This window comes from Simochromis diagramma, unplaced genomic scaffold (genome assembly GCF_900408965.1).
Source record: "Simochromis diagramma unplaced genomic scaffold, fSimDia1.1 OVJJ01000583.1, whole genome shotgun sequence".
NCBI classification, from domain to species: domain Eukaryota; kingdom Metazoa; phylum Chordata; class Actinopteri; order Cichliformes; family Cichlidae; genus Simochromis; species Simochromis diagramma.
The window spans coordinates 2,608,572-2,625,654 of record NW_024387285.1 but is presented as its reverse complement, the minus strand read 5'-3'; the positions used below and the strand labels follow the sequence as shown (position 1 = coordinate 2,625,654).

General features: G+C 46.2%; 1 protein-coding gene across 3 annotated transcripts in view; it reads right to left on the bottom strand.

The window, feature by feature from the left end:
* Positions 1-8,230: 8,230 nt before the first annotated feature.
* Positions 8,231-17,083, bottom strand: part of LOC120716109 (extracellular matrix organizing protein FRAS1-like) — a 104,630-nt gene continuing 95,777 nt past the window's right edge. For 2 of the 3 annotated variants that reach the window (XM_040003490.1, XM_040003489.1), the window contains 2 exons: positions 14,349-14,456; positions 8,232-8,710 (listed from right to left, as the gene is read on the bottom strand). In XM_040003490.1, coding sequence (XP_039859424.1) covers positions 8,561-8,710; positions 14,349-14,456 — 258 coding nt within the window. In that variant the 3' untranslated portion in view covers positions 8,232-8,560. Of the gene's footprint in view, positions 8,711-14,348; positions 14,457-17,083 lie in introns of all 3 variants that reach the window. The other variant, XR_005691812.1, reaches the window with a different exon arrangement.

Here is a 17,083-nt window from a genome sequence, read left to right as displayed (position 1 = left end):
GTGAAGCAGGCTCCCCACAGAGAGCGTTTTTCACTGCGCACAAAACGACCGCCTGAGCACGGCCCCGTCCACTGGACCAGATCCGGGGCAACCCTTCGAGTGAGATCTGTCAGGGGGGCTGGTTAGCTGCGCAAACCCCGGCACAAAATCGACGATAGTAACACCGCCAACCCCAAGAACCGTCTCACCTCCTTTTTCGTCCTGGGGCGCGGGCAGGATGCGATAGCCGCCGTCTCTCCACCTGTGGACGCACCTGCCCGCCCCCCAGGTGGTACCCCAGATACTGCACCTCCCTCCGTCAACTGCGCACTTCTTCGGATTGGCCGTGAGCCCCGCCCCCCTCAGGGACTCCAGGACCGCGGCCACCCGCAGCACATGCTCCGCCCAGGTGTCGCTGTGGATGATCACGTCATCCAGGTAGGCGGCAGCATACGCTGCGTGCAGACGCAGCACCCGGTCCATGAGACGCTGGAAAGTGGCCGGGGCCCCGAACAGGACCGAACGGGATTGTCACGAACTGGTACAAACCGTACGGAGTGGAGAAGGCCGTTTTCTCCCTGGCCTCGGCAGACAAGGGAATCTGCCAATAGCCCTTGGTTAAGTCCAGCGTCGTGAAAAAGCGGGCCGTGCCTAACCGGTCCAGGAGCTCGTCGACCAGAGGCATGGGGTAGGCATCAAGCGTGACACTTCGTTCACCCTGCGATAGTCGACACAGAACCGTATAGACCCATCCTTCTTCGCCACCAGAACGATGGGGCTACACCAGGCGCTGTTGCGACTCTTCTATTACTCCAATCCTCAGCATTTCCGCCAATTCCCTCTGCACGATTTTTCGCTTATGCTCCGGGAGCCTGTAGGGCCTGTGAACGCACCGTCACGCCGGGCTGCGTCACGAAATGGTGCTCGATGAGGGACGTCCGGCCGGGCAGGGGGGAGAACACGTCCGCAAAACGCTGTTTGCAAACGCGACAACATCCGCTCTCTGGGCCTGTGTGAGATGGTCGTCACAGGGAGGGAGGTGGGAACGATAGAATTTGGCACCTCAGGCCCCAACTCATCTCTCTCCTTCACCAGGCTCACCAGAGAAGCGGTTTCGACCTCTCGCCACAGTTTGAGGAGATTGAGGTGATAAATCTGCGCGGCTCCTCCCCTGTCCGACCGAGCGACCTCATAGTCCACGTCCCCGACACGCCGTGTGACCACAAGGGACCTTGCCACTTGGCGAGCAACTTCGAGCTGGAAGAAGGGAGTAACACAAGCACTTTATCTCCCGGTGAAAATTGCCTGAGTCTAGCCCCTCTGTCATACAGGCGTTGCTGACGCTGCTGAGCCTGGAGCAAATTCTCCCGTGACAACCTCCCCAAAGTGTGGAGTTTTGCCCTCAGGTCCAACACGTACTGAATCTCATTTTTGGCGGGGCTCGGACCGTCCTCCCAGCTTTCTTTAATCAGGTCGAGCACCCCACGTGGCCTCCTGCCGAACAGCAGTTCAAAGGGAGAAAAATCCCGTGGAGGCCTGGGGCACCTCCCGCACCGCGAATAACAGAGGGTCTAGCCAGTGATCCCAATTGCGTTCATCCTCGTTAATGAACTTCAGAATCATGGACTTTAAAGTCTTATTCAGCCGCTCCACCAGCCTGTCAGTCTGAGGGTGGTAGACGCTGGTCCGAATAGATTTAATGCCCAGTAATCCGTACAGTTCCCGCAGTGTACGAGACATAAACGACGTGCCCTGGTCAGTCAGTATCTCTTTCGGGATTCCGACTCGGGAGATGACCTGAAACAGTGCCTGCGCCACACTCTTAGCCGAGATGGTGCGCAGCGGAACTGCTTCCGGGTACCGCGTTGCGTAATCCACCAGGACTAACACAAAGCGGGTAACCGCGTGCACTCCGGTGAAACGGCCCGATGAGGTCCATGCCGATGCGCTCAAACGGGACCTCAATAAGGGGGAGAGGGCGCAGAGGCGCTCTCGGTATGGCCGGCTGGTTAACAAGTTGGCAGTCCGGGCAGGACGCGCACCAGCGGCGCACATCCGCTCGGATGCCAGGCCAATAAAATCGGGCCGTTATTCGCTCCAGAGTTTTCTCGTAGCCCATATGCCCTGCCATGGGGTTATAGTGGGCCGCCTGGAAAAGTGTTTCCCGGCGGCCCTGCGGCACCAACAACTGGGTGTGTGTTTCCTCCGTCTGAGTGTCACGACTCACTCGATATAATCGGTCATTTAATAAGACGAAACGCGGGTAGGTCTGCGCGGCCTCAGGGCGCACCACGTGACCATCAATAGCCATCACTTGGTCAAAGGCTGAGCGTAGGGTGCCGTCACGAGACTGCTCCAGTGGGAAATCACCCATGGGGGACACTTCCGGGGCCGGCGGGACGTCCCGTGAGGGACCCGCTGGCTCCTCCCCCCCGGAGTCGGTGTCGGACGACCCCGCGTCACCGCTGAATGCCGCGCACACGCTACACCCCGCTTCCGGTCGTGATCGCACTCCCGCGTACTGCCCCAGTAGCTGATGAAACCCCGGCCAATTGGTACCCAGGATCAGGGGGTGCGACAGGCGCGGGCTAACCGCCGCCATTACCCTATGTGTATGGCCCTTGTATTTTAGCAGCAGCGGCACTATGGGGTACCGGTGCACATCACCATGAACACACCTCACCTCCACCCATTCTGCCTCCAATAATGCCCCGGGGCGAACCAAGCCTTGGTGCACGAGGGTCTGTGTGCAGCCCGTGTCCACCAACGCTTGGCGTATACCCCCTCGAGTCCTTACCGGAATACTGTATGTCCCTCCTGGACCGGGGGAGGGTGCTGGGGCGCCAGCAACGCGGAACACCTGCCCCACTTCCATAAGCGGACAATCCCTCCTCAGGTGTCCCGGCTGCCCGCACTTCCAACACTCCGGCCCCGGCGTTTGTGCTGCCCTCCGTGGCTCGGGGGCGGCTCCACTCGGCTCGGTTCCCCTGGACGGCACCATCGCCGCGAACGGGTTAGTGGGGCTCAGCGCCGGCAGCCGCTCTGCCTGCCCTGGTGCCGGCACACGGCGCCTCGGGGCCGGCACTGGGGCCTGTTTGGTCGGCCTCCGTCCGGCGTCCCCGGACTCCCCTGCTCCAGCGGCAAGGTGGTCCTCCGCCAGCGTCACCGCTGCCTCCAAGCTTGCGGGCCGGTGGCACCGGACCCATCTCGCCGTCTCCGCTGGCAATCCTTCCGTGAACTGCTCCAGCACCACCTTGTCCACCAGCTTCGTCTCACCCTCCGATGTTCCCGGCTGCAGCCAGCGCACCGCCGCGTCGCGCAGCTGTCGGGCCCAGGCGAATGGTCGGTCCGTTGTAGCCAGCCGACAGGCCCGGAACCGCCGGCGATGGTCTTCGGCGGTGAGCCCCAGCCTGTCCACCACCGCCCGGCTAACATCCGGGAAGCTGCTCCTTGACGCCGGAGGCAGACTCAGGGCCGCTGTTTGTGCCTCCCCAGACAGCAGGGGGGGCAGCCGCGGAGCCCACTCCTCCGCGGCCATTGGCAAGCCTCCGCCGTGGCACGGAAGGTCTCCAAAAAAATCTGTGGGTTGTCCCCGTCCCCCATCCGGGGCACCGTCACCGACAGTGGCGAGGGCTTCGGCGTGGCAGCGGCCCCGACCAGCCGCTCCAGAACTTGTGTCTATCGGTCCGTTTGCTCCCGCAGCGCGGCCAGGTGGGCACGCTGGTCGGCCGCCTGATCCCGGCTCATCGCTGCCATCTCCGCCAGCATCTGCGCCAAGTATTGCAGGGGCTGGGCGGGTGGCGCGGCCTGTGGGTCGGACATTTCCCCACCGGCACTTTCCTGGGTTTCGGCACCACTTGTGGAATACACCAGGCACAAATACACGCACACGCAGGTATGTACTGCCAATTTCCACATTTACTGATTTGTTTGTTTTGACAGCTGACTCAGTCGCACAGCCTGACAGCTCACGAGCCCAGCTGATCTTCTCGCCGCTCCTCCCCGTCTCACTATAAACACAGCGGAGGGAGACCATCATCAGTACATAAACACCATCAGCTGTTCTTACCGGCCTCGCAGCGCCGCCCTGTTGAGCCTTCTGCTCCACTCCTCCCCGGCAGCTGCGCCCGGGGCCACGCCTCCGCCACAGTTGTGTATTTCGGGGAGTTTTCTGTGAGCGGTGGCAGAGTGGAGCAGGTGACTGATGCAGCGTTTGCAGGCCTGGTCTGTTGTGATGAGAGCACAGGTGAAGGTGTCAGTGTTCCTCTCCTCAGCCATGACCACGAGCTGTTAGTCACCGAGAGTAAAAATACGACAGAAGCAGCGAAAATGAGTCTGAGTGTCTGCGCTTAGCTTTAGACTAGAAAGGTGGTGAGCTGAGGGATTTAGGAGGTAACAGAGGAAAGCTGACTAGGATGGATCCAAGACACCTCCTTCCAAATCCTTCTTTTAATGCAAGTAGGTTTAGTGAATTAAAAAACAGTGACTGCCCACATGAAAATTAAAGATCAAAACCTCTTAAAATTGTGTGTTTCTGGAAACCTACTGGTTTGCAGGCCACTTGCTGACACTCTGCTACTGAGCACTGGACCTCTCCATTGCTGCAGACACATCTGGAACAGAGGCTGGGCTTCCACTCCTCTCCATCCCTGTAAACGATCCCCTGCCAAGAGCAAGACTCTAACAAACACACACACACACACACAGATAAAAACTAAATGAGTAAATAGTGTCAGGTAATGAGCTGACAGTTCAGGCATTGTTTGCATGCACACAGAGTGATTTAGGGTCAGGAGAGAAGAAAGAAAGTAGTAGCAAATTAGCTGCTAACCACTGGGATGCATCATAGCAGCTCAAAGACGTCATTACAGTCTCGATTAACCTTTCAGCTCCAATCTGGCTGCTCTGTGCACTCTATAAACTCTGGGTTTGTCACAACACATCTGGTCTGATCCAAGTATATGAGCGATACGTAAAAAGAGTTCGTCTCTAGTAATCTACTGCATGTCTGACATACACCAATCTGATATTTATGATTGGGTATCGGTCCAATCCTCAATCAAAAGCAGAATCGGGCAAAGGTAAAAATGGGCTGATCTACAGATACAGAAAGTTATACTCCTGGATGTATCTGTTTGTGCCTTTAGGTCAAGCCTGATGTTGCCTTACATATTAAAGAACTACTCCCAGTCTATTCCTCAGGGTGAGGAATGCAGCTTATTTATTTAGCACTGATAGCACTGCTCAGTACGGCCAACAGTTTCACTATATCCAGTAATTAAAACATCATTCAATCAGCTGTAAGAAAGGCACTTAAACGCATACCTGACTAAGAACTGCTTTGCATTTTTATTGCTGTTTCATGTGGATGGATACATCTTTAGCATTTAAGCCTTTGGACATTGGGATTAATTAATCATGTCTTCCTGAAGCTAATACTGCGGGAAGAATATTTTAATAACTTGTAACCTTTAAGTTTTGGAAAATAATGCAGTCACACAAATCACTGCTGGCATAAAGTTTTCAGAAAGAAATCTGAGTCTGGAGCGGCTCGTCAAAAAAGTGTCAGGGCCCGGTCAGACTAAGGAGTACTGATGAAACATTGGGGTTTTGAAGTTAGGAGATGATAATGTTTGAGATTGAAGTGTTTTCTCTTTACTTAGTGGTTTTTATTCAAAGTCATTAGTTAACCTGCTGCTGGCGGATGCCTGAGGTCTCACTCAGGCTACGTCCACACCAATGCCTTTTTGTTTTCAAACGAAAATGATGTGTTTTCTCTCCCGTCCACACTGAGACGGCGTTTTCCCCAAGGAAAAATGCAGCGTTTTGAAAGCGCTCTCGAAAACGCTGCATTTCAAAACGGAGCTGTCCCGTCGCAGTGTGGACACTCGAAAATGCAGACTTTCGAAAACGATGACGCATGTTGGTCATAATGATAGAAGTTAAGATCTGATTTCTCTCATTTTCAGAGGTGTCAGGCTGAGAAACCTGCATGAAATCCTTCTTAAACCTTTGTAAAACACCTAATTAGTCTTAGGTTTAATGAAGCATTTATCCAAATTCGTTTTCACCCCAGGAAGAAGTCTGTGGCAAACAATTAAGAACTTTATAGTTTTACCAGCCAGGATAGTTTTCCCTTATTTTCAATACTGAGGGAAAAATCTGCCAGTGATGTACTGAATTAAAATTCTGTATTATAGCTCTTGCAGAGCGACAGTTCAAACTCAGAAAAGTCTCCAAAGAATGCTGTTATATAAGGATCATCATCCTGTGTGACCTTGTATTTCTGTAAAAAAGGAAGAAGTCAACAGTTCCAGACTGTGTCTCCTGGAAAAGGAGCGGCAGCAATGCAATGTTATTCTTTGCCCTTCAAAGAAGATGCAGCAAAACTCTTAAAATGCTATTACTCCTCTCCAAAACTCATCTCTCCTCTCGCTGTTCAGATCCATGTCAAGTGCTACTTCACCAGGCAAGCAATGCCAACAAACTCTTTAAAATCATTGCCAAGAAAGACCCGTTTCTCTTCAGGTCGTTTACTATCCAAAATGGCAGCCAACGTCATTAAACTAGAGGACACTTGATGGAAAATGAAACAGCCAGAGATGCTTTTGTCAGGGGGGGGCAACACTAGCATTAGTTTGTTTTGGAAGTGACTGAGGAGTTGGGTATTGAAGAGCGGTTACAAGTTCCAAACTCATCAGTGTCAAATGACTGATATGAGCCTGTAAATGAGGGCAGAGAAGGAAACAGCAGGTTCAAAAAGAAAAAAACAACTTTGATGAACTAATAAAAAATGAAATAAAACTGAAGCTGTTGCTGCGTTTGTTTCCAAACAGTCAGACACTGGGAGGCATGTCTAAATACCCGAGTCAGGCTGACCTGTCAGCTTTGTGAAAACACAGGATTAGACTGACTAAATTCTTATTGCTCATAAGTGATGTCAGAGACAATAGAAGCGAGAGCCATTGAGAATTAAAGTCTTTATAATAGGTTTAAAACCTTATTTTGGGGCAAATGCAAAATATTTTAAAACACTTTTATTAGATTTGACTGGCGATTCAATGCAAGTCCTTCAAATAACTACAGCATGTCGACATGAGTCTACAAACTCTACCAGTGCATGAGCTGAATGACTTTGGTTTGTTCACGCAGAACATTTTTTACTTTTTGAGTAACTTTTATAATTTTTTTTAAGAAAAGGGTGGCATACAAGAGAAGACACACATCTATAAATGATTACTGGGCATGTGTCATGTTTCAGTGTCGTTGATGATTGCGTCATGTGTTCTTCTTTTGTGTCATTCATTTTGTCCCTGGTTGCCTTTGCGTTTATTTCCTCCCTCGGTGTATTAAGTTGATTCATGTGTTTTCCCCATGTAGTTATCTCACGTCTTACTTTATTTCTTGATTTAGTTTTCCTTGTGCTTTTTTGTTAGTTTTGTTTCCCTTGTCTCGTCGTCTGGGATTTAGTTCAGCTGTGTCTTGTTCTCCCCAGGTGGCCTCCATTTCCCTGATTGCCGTTCTGTGTGTATATAGTTGATGTTTCCCTTTATTCTATGGCTACGTCCACACGTACCCGGGTATTTTTGAAAACGCAGATTTTTCTATGCGTTTGCACCTTTCGTCCACACGTAAACGGCGTTTTCGGTCACTGAAAACGAAGATTTTTAAAAACGCCTGCCAGGGTGGATATTTTCGAAAACTCAGTTTTTGCATTTATGTGTGGACGAGAAAAACGGAGAAAACGCAGCGTCAAAGGTGTGCGCCTTTTTTGACGTCACACTGTTACTTCTACTCTCTGCAATGTTTAAATGCTTACATATACACACACAGTTACTGTCCCTCCACACATACGACTCGGTTCTGCTTCTATGCCCCAGCTTTGTTTACTATTTCCCACCGAGGCTTCTAGACTTCTGATTGGCCAACATTTCTACACGGTTAGGAATATATCGCCACCTGTTGCTTTGGCATGTTCCTAGCAGTGTTTTCCTTCATTTCTGCGTTTATGTGTGGACGGGATTATTTTTTAAAACGAAAACAGAAAATCTCCGTTTTCAAAAATACCCGTGTACGTGTGGACGTAGCCTTTGTCACAGGGTCTGCTCTCCTTGCTTTGCTGTTTTCTAGCCCTAGTGTTTTAAAATTTTAGCTTTTGCCTTTTCGTATTGTTGTCATCAGCCTAAATAAATGGCTCGCTTTCAGTTCAACCCTACTCTACGTTCCACACGACCTGTGAAACAATGACATTCCAAGAAATAATGCACTGCTTTTGCAGACTTCATTTTCCTAATTTTAGGTTTTCCACACAGCTTTAGAGCCTGGCTGCAGGGGTTTCCTCCCATTTAACCATAAAAGCATCAAATGCTGATGTTGGCCCAGGTCGCGGTCAACCTGTCGGTTCACCCAAATGAAAGTTGATGAGGTGAATCGTCTGTGCAAACCAATTGTCACTTTCTTTGTGAACCTGAGTTTGTGCCATGTTGAAGCAGGAAAAGGGATGATTTAGGAAAAGGAAGAGAATGATTTAATAAACTTCTGGCAAACTGATCTATAGCTGCTGCATCCTGGTGTAAACATTTCAACCCTGAATAATTTGTATGGTGAAAGAGAAGCAGACATTTTTATAATCACTTACTCCATAAATGACTCCTTCGTACTGGCAGGAGCCCTGGGATGAGGAGGCGCACTCTGGACAGCACTTGTTGGTGGGGATCCTCAAATGCTCGCCCTTTTTAAAAAGACACAAACATGAATAGACTGACAAAAGGAGAAAACACACTCAGAAACTCAATCAGAAAGAGGAAATGAGTTAACCAGCATGGATACATCACATTTCAAATATACAGCCTCTCGATTTCCATGAAGATCAACTGACATGCAACACATCAGTGCACAGAAGAATGAGTCAATGAAGACTATCAGGAGCACACAGCATGTGGAATGGAGGTAGTAAAACATATGCAACACAGAGTCTTCTAACTGCGCTGCCCATTCACACTAATTGAGGCCGGCTGTGCAGCAGGAAGAGAACGTGAAAGCGGCGAGAGCCAGACGCAGAGCCTGTTAGAGGTTTCGGTGATGTTTATGGAAGTGACATGGAAAAGAAAAAGGAGGAGGTGAGTGCGATTTGTGAAAGGGAAGAAAAAAGATCCCCCAGAGCTTTCAGAGTGTGTTTTTCCAAATGAAAAATGGTGGGGGGAAAAAAAATCAAATAGAGCTACACTGAAGCAGCATGAAAGACAAAATTGCATACAAAGACCCGGAAAAATGACAAATCAGTGTAGAAATAACAAGTGGGCGAAACAAATAGATGGAAATTGAGCTGTGCAGCAGGTAATAGTTCTCCCCAAATAAAGAAAAAGACAGAGTTCATATCTTAGCTGAAGCTCGCCATTAATCACCCAGCAGCACACAAAATTTAGAAGTAGAAACAAGCCCCCGAAGTGAATTTTAACAGCGTCTTCAAACTTCATCTGTCACAATGGCTGAATTGTGCAAATAAAATAAACATTATGAGATGAAGCTCCTGGATGTTTTCATATATCTGGATTCTTGATTCGGTGTCTCCTCTCCCGAACTTTTCATCTTTTTTTGTTTGGTTTCAGTCCCCCGAGTCCCCCCGCGCTTTTCTGTCCACTGCTTAAAATTGAATCACCATAACTGAATTTGATCCAATTTGAGTTTTATTGGTGCAAACAAACGGAGACGGTTTAGGATCAAACAGAACAAGAGTTCATTTGTCACCAGAGTGATGCTTTTGTTCATTAGTCAAGGCAATTACAGCACATAGGCTTCTGTAAAACACTGAAGAGCAAATCCCTGCATGACTATAAGATAAATGGCTCTGCACACACGCTGTCATTTCTTTAGGAATAGTATCAAGATTATTTTGTATTAATGGCAGTTTTTCCAGTTAATTGTTTACACAGAATTAGTCTCTATTTGCTGGGAAAATGCCACTTTCCCAACAACAATTTGAAAGATTTGCCAATTCACTGAAGAGGACATGCTGTGACCGATGCGTGCATCTGCTGAGGCGTTTTAGAGCAGGTTCAGTAACATTTGGGAAGCCTTCATCATTTAGGCCACTGTATTTTAAGACCTAGTGCACTCTATAAACATGAAGTCAGACTTTAACCAGCAGTGGTTGAAGTGGGAGCTACAGCGTTTTTTACCTTTGACATGCAGAATTCACTGCCACTTCCTGCTGTTGTAGCCCGCCTGTCTACCACAGGAGAACAGCTGACTTGTCCCCAGCGCTACATGAAAAACATTCAGTGAAACTAAGAAGTCGTTGGCTTGGATTTCGAGCATAATTCACTAATTTAACTGAGTTTCCTGCCTGTGTTTCAAAGTATCTACTGTGCAGCTCAGGCTTTCAGCTCCATCTGTCTCATGAACCGTGGGCACATTGGAGGCCGGCGGTAACGAAAGCAGCACTTCAGTCTTGAGCTCTCCACACATCTTTGCTCTGAGTCGACAAACTGCAGCTGAACTGTGAGCTCCTCTCAATGTGATTAATTCAACAGTGATGTTACCAACCAGCTTCAAAAAGTCGAGAGTGCAGCAGAGTCCCGTGTCTTACAGGACGATCGTGTGGCCATGGGAGCAAAAGACAGGCCTGTCATTCTTTGGTAGCAGTGCTCAACATGAGAGGCGAGCTCATTAATTAGTGTTGCAGGTTTGGGCAACGCAGGCTTTTGTCATCCTCTTATAAGCAAAACAATCATAAATACAAATGAAATACACACGTGCACGTCAACCTCACAATCGCTCGCTGTAGTGGGTCCTGGCTCTTCCAGCACTGAGATGCTGTGATAATAAATTGTCTGCTATCCAGGCATCTCGAGGCGTTTTAAGAGACACATTCAGAATGTATGAAACTCATTTCTCTGTTTCCTGAATGCTGTGGCCGTCCTATTAACCGTCTTTATAAGCTCCTGTATCCGTTAACAAACTTACATGTTTAAAAATGCCTTCATACTATACGATAAAGTAAAATACCATAAAACAAAAAAAATGCCAGGATGTTTTCTTGGTTATCTTTCAATTGTGCAAAGTACATCTGTCTAAACGACTGATGTCATGGTCTCTGAGTCAGGCACCCCTGGAGTTTCTATTCGGAGGTTGTTTATTGTCCTCGTTTTTGTCAAATGAATTATGTTCAGGTTCATGCGAAGCCTAAAAAGCTTCACATGTTCCCAGTCGCGTTTGTCTCCATGCAGTCAGACGCTCATATTTCCACATGCTGTGTCGCCTCTTTGTTACCCGCTGTGCCAGTGAGATACAACTAAGAAGTATCTCAATCTTAGCACTACTAAGATCAAAAACCTGATACAGCTGATGTCTGCTTTCAATTCTAGCATTTTGTTATAAAAGGGTCAGAATGATTGCATTAATAAATGAAAAACATTTCCTCTCACTGTTATCTGAGTCATAAAAGGGGAACAAAATGGTTTTTTAAAAACTATTACCGCTCCAAATGGTAAAAAATGTTAATAGTTTTAGGAAGATTTAGAATGAAAACATGATTATAGAGTAGAACATATTCTGGGTTTTTTTTTCCTCTTTGCAATTTCAATTTCTCAAACGTTTTCTGACCTCCTTTGGAAGCTAAAAAACGTTCATGCCCCACACTTTCTATTAGTCATTAACATTTAAAAAAAGGTTTCAAATCAAAATTTATTCAACAAAAGGTCCTGTAGTAGCATCAGCAAACTCTTTTTATTTTACCTGATAATTTTATTTTTTCACACGATGTGATAACAGCGGCTTAAAAGGGATAAAAGCCACAGTGTCATCATCCGCCGTCAGTTCACGCTACACAATATGCGGCTTTAAGAGACAGTGAGAGGACTCCTTTGCAGATCGAGGAAAGCTGATTAACCCACAGTGTCGAACGTTGCAGGGCATTTAGTTATGCGTTTTAGGAAGGTCACAGTGGGAGGGGGTGTTAAGCTTGCAGATAATGGCTTTGGATTTCAAAAGAAAGCCTCATAATCGGAGACTGTCAGATGATAAAATCTCTGAAGCTTTTTTTCTGTTTAATCAGTGTAGGTGAGAGGAAGTCACATTACAAGAAGTTTTTAAATGGAGAGGGAGCACACAGCTCGCTGAGCATGATGACTAATTTTTAATTAACATTGGATTGCCAGGCAGCGGAGTGGAATTCATTAGACATCGATTGTTGCCTTAGCTCAGAGTTGGGATTGAATCTGATGCCGTCACTGCAGGCTTGATGTTTAGATCACATCTGAGAAGAAGCACGGGAGAAAACATTTTTGACAATGTGTTCATGTGAATTAAAATGGGCCCAAAGAAAAGGTGCTGGAACGAACGCTCACTGAACATTTGTCATTGTGCCAAATGAAATGGTGCAATTGCCAGACTCGGCTGCACAATAGTCTGCCAGTTCATGAATTCTTGTTGTAAGGGCAACGCACAAAGGAAAGTAATTTAACAGGTCCTTGAAAGTGGATTTGTGCTTGTAAAGAAGGAGATAAAAGGAAATAAAAATATCACAAAGCAAAGGTGAACCTCCTGAACTTCCAAGGCCACGGATTTAAATCGCTATCAAGAAATAATTCCATTTGTGATCATTTGGAAATGCAAAATGTTGGTAAATGGTAAATGGCCTGTATTTGTATAGCGCTTTACTAGTCCCTAAGGACCCCAAAGCGCTTTACGCATCCAGTCATCCACCCATTCACACACACATTCACACACTGGTGATGGCAGCTACATTGTAGCCACAGCCGCCCTGGGGCGCACTGACAGAGGCAAAATCTTCACTTGTTGCAATACTGAGAACCTTTTCACAACACATACATGTGGCCATGCACTGTGCACTGCTATTGCAATATAATATTATAAACGAGGAGGAAAACACAGTCTGACTATTTTCATATTACTGTCTATTTTCAGTCCCGTCACATTAAGACCCACAGACGGCTGTCTTTAACTTTCTGGATGTTTCTCCTGATCTTTTTATACTGCTCGTCTACCTAGTTTGTGTCTGCTTGATGAATTGCATTCCAGCACAGGGTGCTTCATATGTCAAAGGCCATGCACACAGGAAAAGACCAGCATTGACCACCCGGCAACTATGTCGATGAAATTCAGCAGCTTGTAGAGATGACAGCTGAAATAACGTTTGTCAATATGTGGATGGGCAATCCTAACTTTAAGACAAAGTTAGGGCTTAATATGAATTTCAATTGGAGGGATGCTGCTTTCGTACCTAAAAAAAGGGTAACCAACGTAGTTTAATGGCTCGAAGACTGATTTGTGCCGCATTTGGGAGATTTATGAACAGGTTGTAACAGTAACAATTGTGTGGTCTAATGTTTAATGATGTCACAAGTATGTGCCACTGCCCTCTGTAGAGTGTGGGAGAAACATGCTTGCACATGGACGTATGGACTGAGATGAACCTCATTTCTTCACCTCACTAACTCAAAGAAACATTACCGGTTGTATGAACACTGCTCGCTTCATGTATGATAAGACAGCAGCCGAATTCCCAGTACCTGTGTCACTGTAAGTTTCTAGCTGTCATGCTAAGTGTTTCTGCTGCCTCCTCTCAGCCGCTGAATAAAACCCATGTTGTATTCAGGTCATTGAATTTCTGTTTACTTCTGTTTATGCACCAAAACTACTTTGTTAGAAGTTTAAACAAAATCTGCACGAATACAGCGTATGCTCCAGTATGACTGCCGTGGGGTCCTCATCATTTATCCTTTACTGAAGTCTCACTGCACCACGGCACTAACACCTGTTTGTATCTCTGAGGTTTTAAAGAAATGTCAATGTTTGATGTCTTCTTAGTCCTCAGTCATGCGAACTAGCAACTTCACAATTTTAAAGTTAGCATAGATTTTAAGCTGAATAAATGAGCTAGCAGATTTCAAAGAAGATTTCAAACCATTATAATAATGTTAATAACGTTTGCTTGTTTCTGCTAACAGTCAGAGTCAGACTGCAGTTGTTTGAACACAGTTAGTCTCCCAACAGGCGATCCTACAATCGCCTTGTTATAAAGAGTGATCCTCCAGAGGTTGTGGGTGTTGCAAGCTCAACCTTTGACCGAGCAGCTATTTGCTACAACCACTTCCGATTGTCTCTGACTGTGGAAAATTCAATGCAATCACCCGGAAAGCCCCAATTTTTCATAGCTTCAGGGAAGTTGTCTTATTTTCGCTCTAATATAAATGAGCCATAACCCAAAAACCAGAAGCAAAAGCTGCCATGTAACAAACAACATTAGGTAACATCACTAGGTAAACTGATTGATTGCTCACCTGGACATAATAATTACAGGGGACAAAAAGAAAAAGTGCATATTTGTCAAATGTAAAATATCTTACCCTCTGCAGGTCACAGTGGGGGTTGGGACAGTGGGTGGGCCCACAGATGGCCACATCACCATAGCAGGTACACTCCTGACAGGACTGCGGCCTCCATGACGTGTTGTTCTGTCGAGACAAAGATTGAAGCAGACATTAAAAATGGCCGAGGTCACGCTTGGTTTATCGCTGCGGGAAAACAACATTACTCGTTTAATCGTCGCCATATTTAAACACACCAACAAGTCATTTGACGTTGACAGCTGGGGCAGAAGACCGCAAACACACAGGCCTCTTTGTACATAATAATCTAAGAGAAAATGTTTGCTTGGCTCACTCACTTGGAAATTTCCAGGTCTGGGATTGAAAAAAATAGAATAATAATAATAATGAAACTATCCTAAGGGACTTTACTTTCGACTAATTAGCACAAAACTATGTGGTAATTGAGCATCTCAAATACAGAACACGAATATGAAATGATCTTAAATGTAATTTAAGCTGCATGTTTGGGGGAATCGCACCTCTCTAGCTCACTGCAGTGGTTTGTATGAGCTCCATGATTACGGAGTAAGGTTTTACTGCTGCGGTTTACAAAATGCGAGCACCACCATAAGAAAACCATTTCACATTTTGAACTCTTATCATCCTCTACACTTAAGGTTGTAAAACACTGAAGGATTTCTGCTGCAGGTAGTGTGAAACTACTTCTATGTTGATTAAAAGCCTCGAACACCATGGCCAACTAGACAATGAGATAGGGCAAAAAGGCAGAAAAGTTAGAGATCAGCTCCGCCAGCTGGCTTCACCCTTTTGGATGTCTGCTATTTGTCAATAGCTCATAACACCTAGCTGACGATGTCTGAGCTTAAAGCCAAAATGAAATCAATATTCCAGTGCCTGCATATGCCCCCCATATATCATCTTACAGCACATAAATCCGATTTAGCCAAATGATTAATAACCCACTCATGACGGGAGTGTCCATGGGCAGATGTGGCTATGAAGTAGAGCCTTCATGGAGAGGTGGGGTGACAGTCCATCCCAATGGCTGCGCTTCATTTAAAATGGTAATTTAAGCTGTGCTTGCATTTGTATAATGGTCTTATTTTCAGGATCAGCTGTAGCGAACAAGGCGAGGCAAAAAGAAAGAACTTCAAAGGTTACTGCAGGCTTGGATCTGGGTGCAAACCTCAGCACCACTTCATAACCAACAGGAAACCACTCACATCGTGTCTAGATTTTGTTTACAAATGACATCCTTAAACATCAAAGTGCTGTGCTTAAAGCTTTAGACATACAAAAGACCAAATCGGATCATGCACCCTTCTTACATATGGAGACATTTATTTTTAAATGAGGAGAAATGAGGATCTTAAACTAAACTTGCTATTCATCCATCCAAAAATAAGACAACAGTGTTGGCATCAGAAAAGTGAACTCATCTTCACTGTTTCACTTCAACAAATCTATTTATTGAACTTTGACAAGTATGATAACAAGTGTGGATGTGTAAAAGCAACAACACTTCCATAAACATTACCCATACTGCAACCACGTATAAAAAAGCGGAAATTGGATAAAAGACATGACAACAAACTGCAAACTCATCTCATCATCAGTTGACAGAACACCATTAAATGCAGAAGACTAAATAAGATGGCTGCACACGGTTTTATTGCTTTATTTTGCACACGCATCCAAGGTCAGTGATCTGCTCCATAAAACAGTCTTACAGATTGTGAGGTGAAAATAACATGTTAAACACAGCCCCAAATTATGTGCAGGAGTATTTATGGAACGTTTTACACTTAGCTGTAGCTTCCAGGTCTGAAAAGTGTGTTGTTTTTCTAATGGATACAGAGGGCCAACTTCTCTGGATGCAAAAAGACTGGCTGCAGAGACGTCTATGATTGTCTTTGTTCTATGACCTCATTAAACCATTTTCAGAAGACCTACTTGGAAAAAAGTACTTTAAAAAGTAAAACACGAAAGAAAGTCATGCATTAAGCATGCAGTCCGATGTCAGAGTAGTTATAGGTCACGTTGAAAGACACACAGGCAGAGATGAGAGAGTAAAAATTTAATTAGGGACACAGCCAGTGGAGGTGAAAGACATACCTGGAGAGAGCATGTAAGTTAACGCGCTCCCTGTAGTGCAGATTAAACTGTTTATGCATCTGCGTACATGTGTTTAATTGTGAGTTTGTGGATGTGCAACTCTGCACAGCTGTGGCCAGATGTATAACGAGCTTTATGTGACAGCAAATGAGTCATAACAAATCTCTGCAAAGAGTATCAATGTTCCAGGAGGGAGGAGCGACCTTCACAAGGGAAGGGAAGGTGGGTCTCAATCGAATGCGGCAGTTTTCCCAAGTAGGCATTCCTTTACGGTGACAGAAACGCACACGTGATGAAGCAACACTGACAACGTTCAAACAAACACGCTGATGTAGGAAGACACGTAAAGTAGCAGCTTCATTTTTCTCAAACTACATCAGAAGACCAATACAACTTTAGCCTTACTTCAGGCACGCCTTGAGGTCAAGTTCATCCACAATCCCCATCGATCAGCTGATCTCAAAGCCAGCAATCAGCTGATGCATCAGCCGATATCCTTCTACACATTCTATTAGCAAAACTAGAGGATCTGCTATGTAAGCTGCTTTAACCTGCCTACTTAAAGTGCACATCTGTAAGCTGCTTTGCAACCCACCTCCACCTCCCTCCTACTGCTGCTGCTCTCCCAGCTTTCA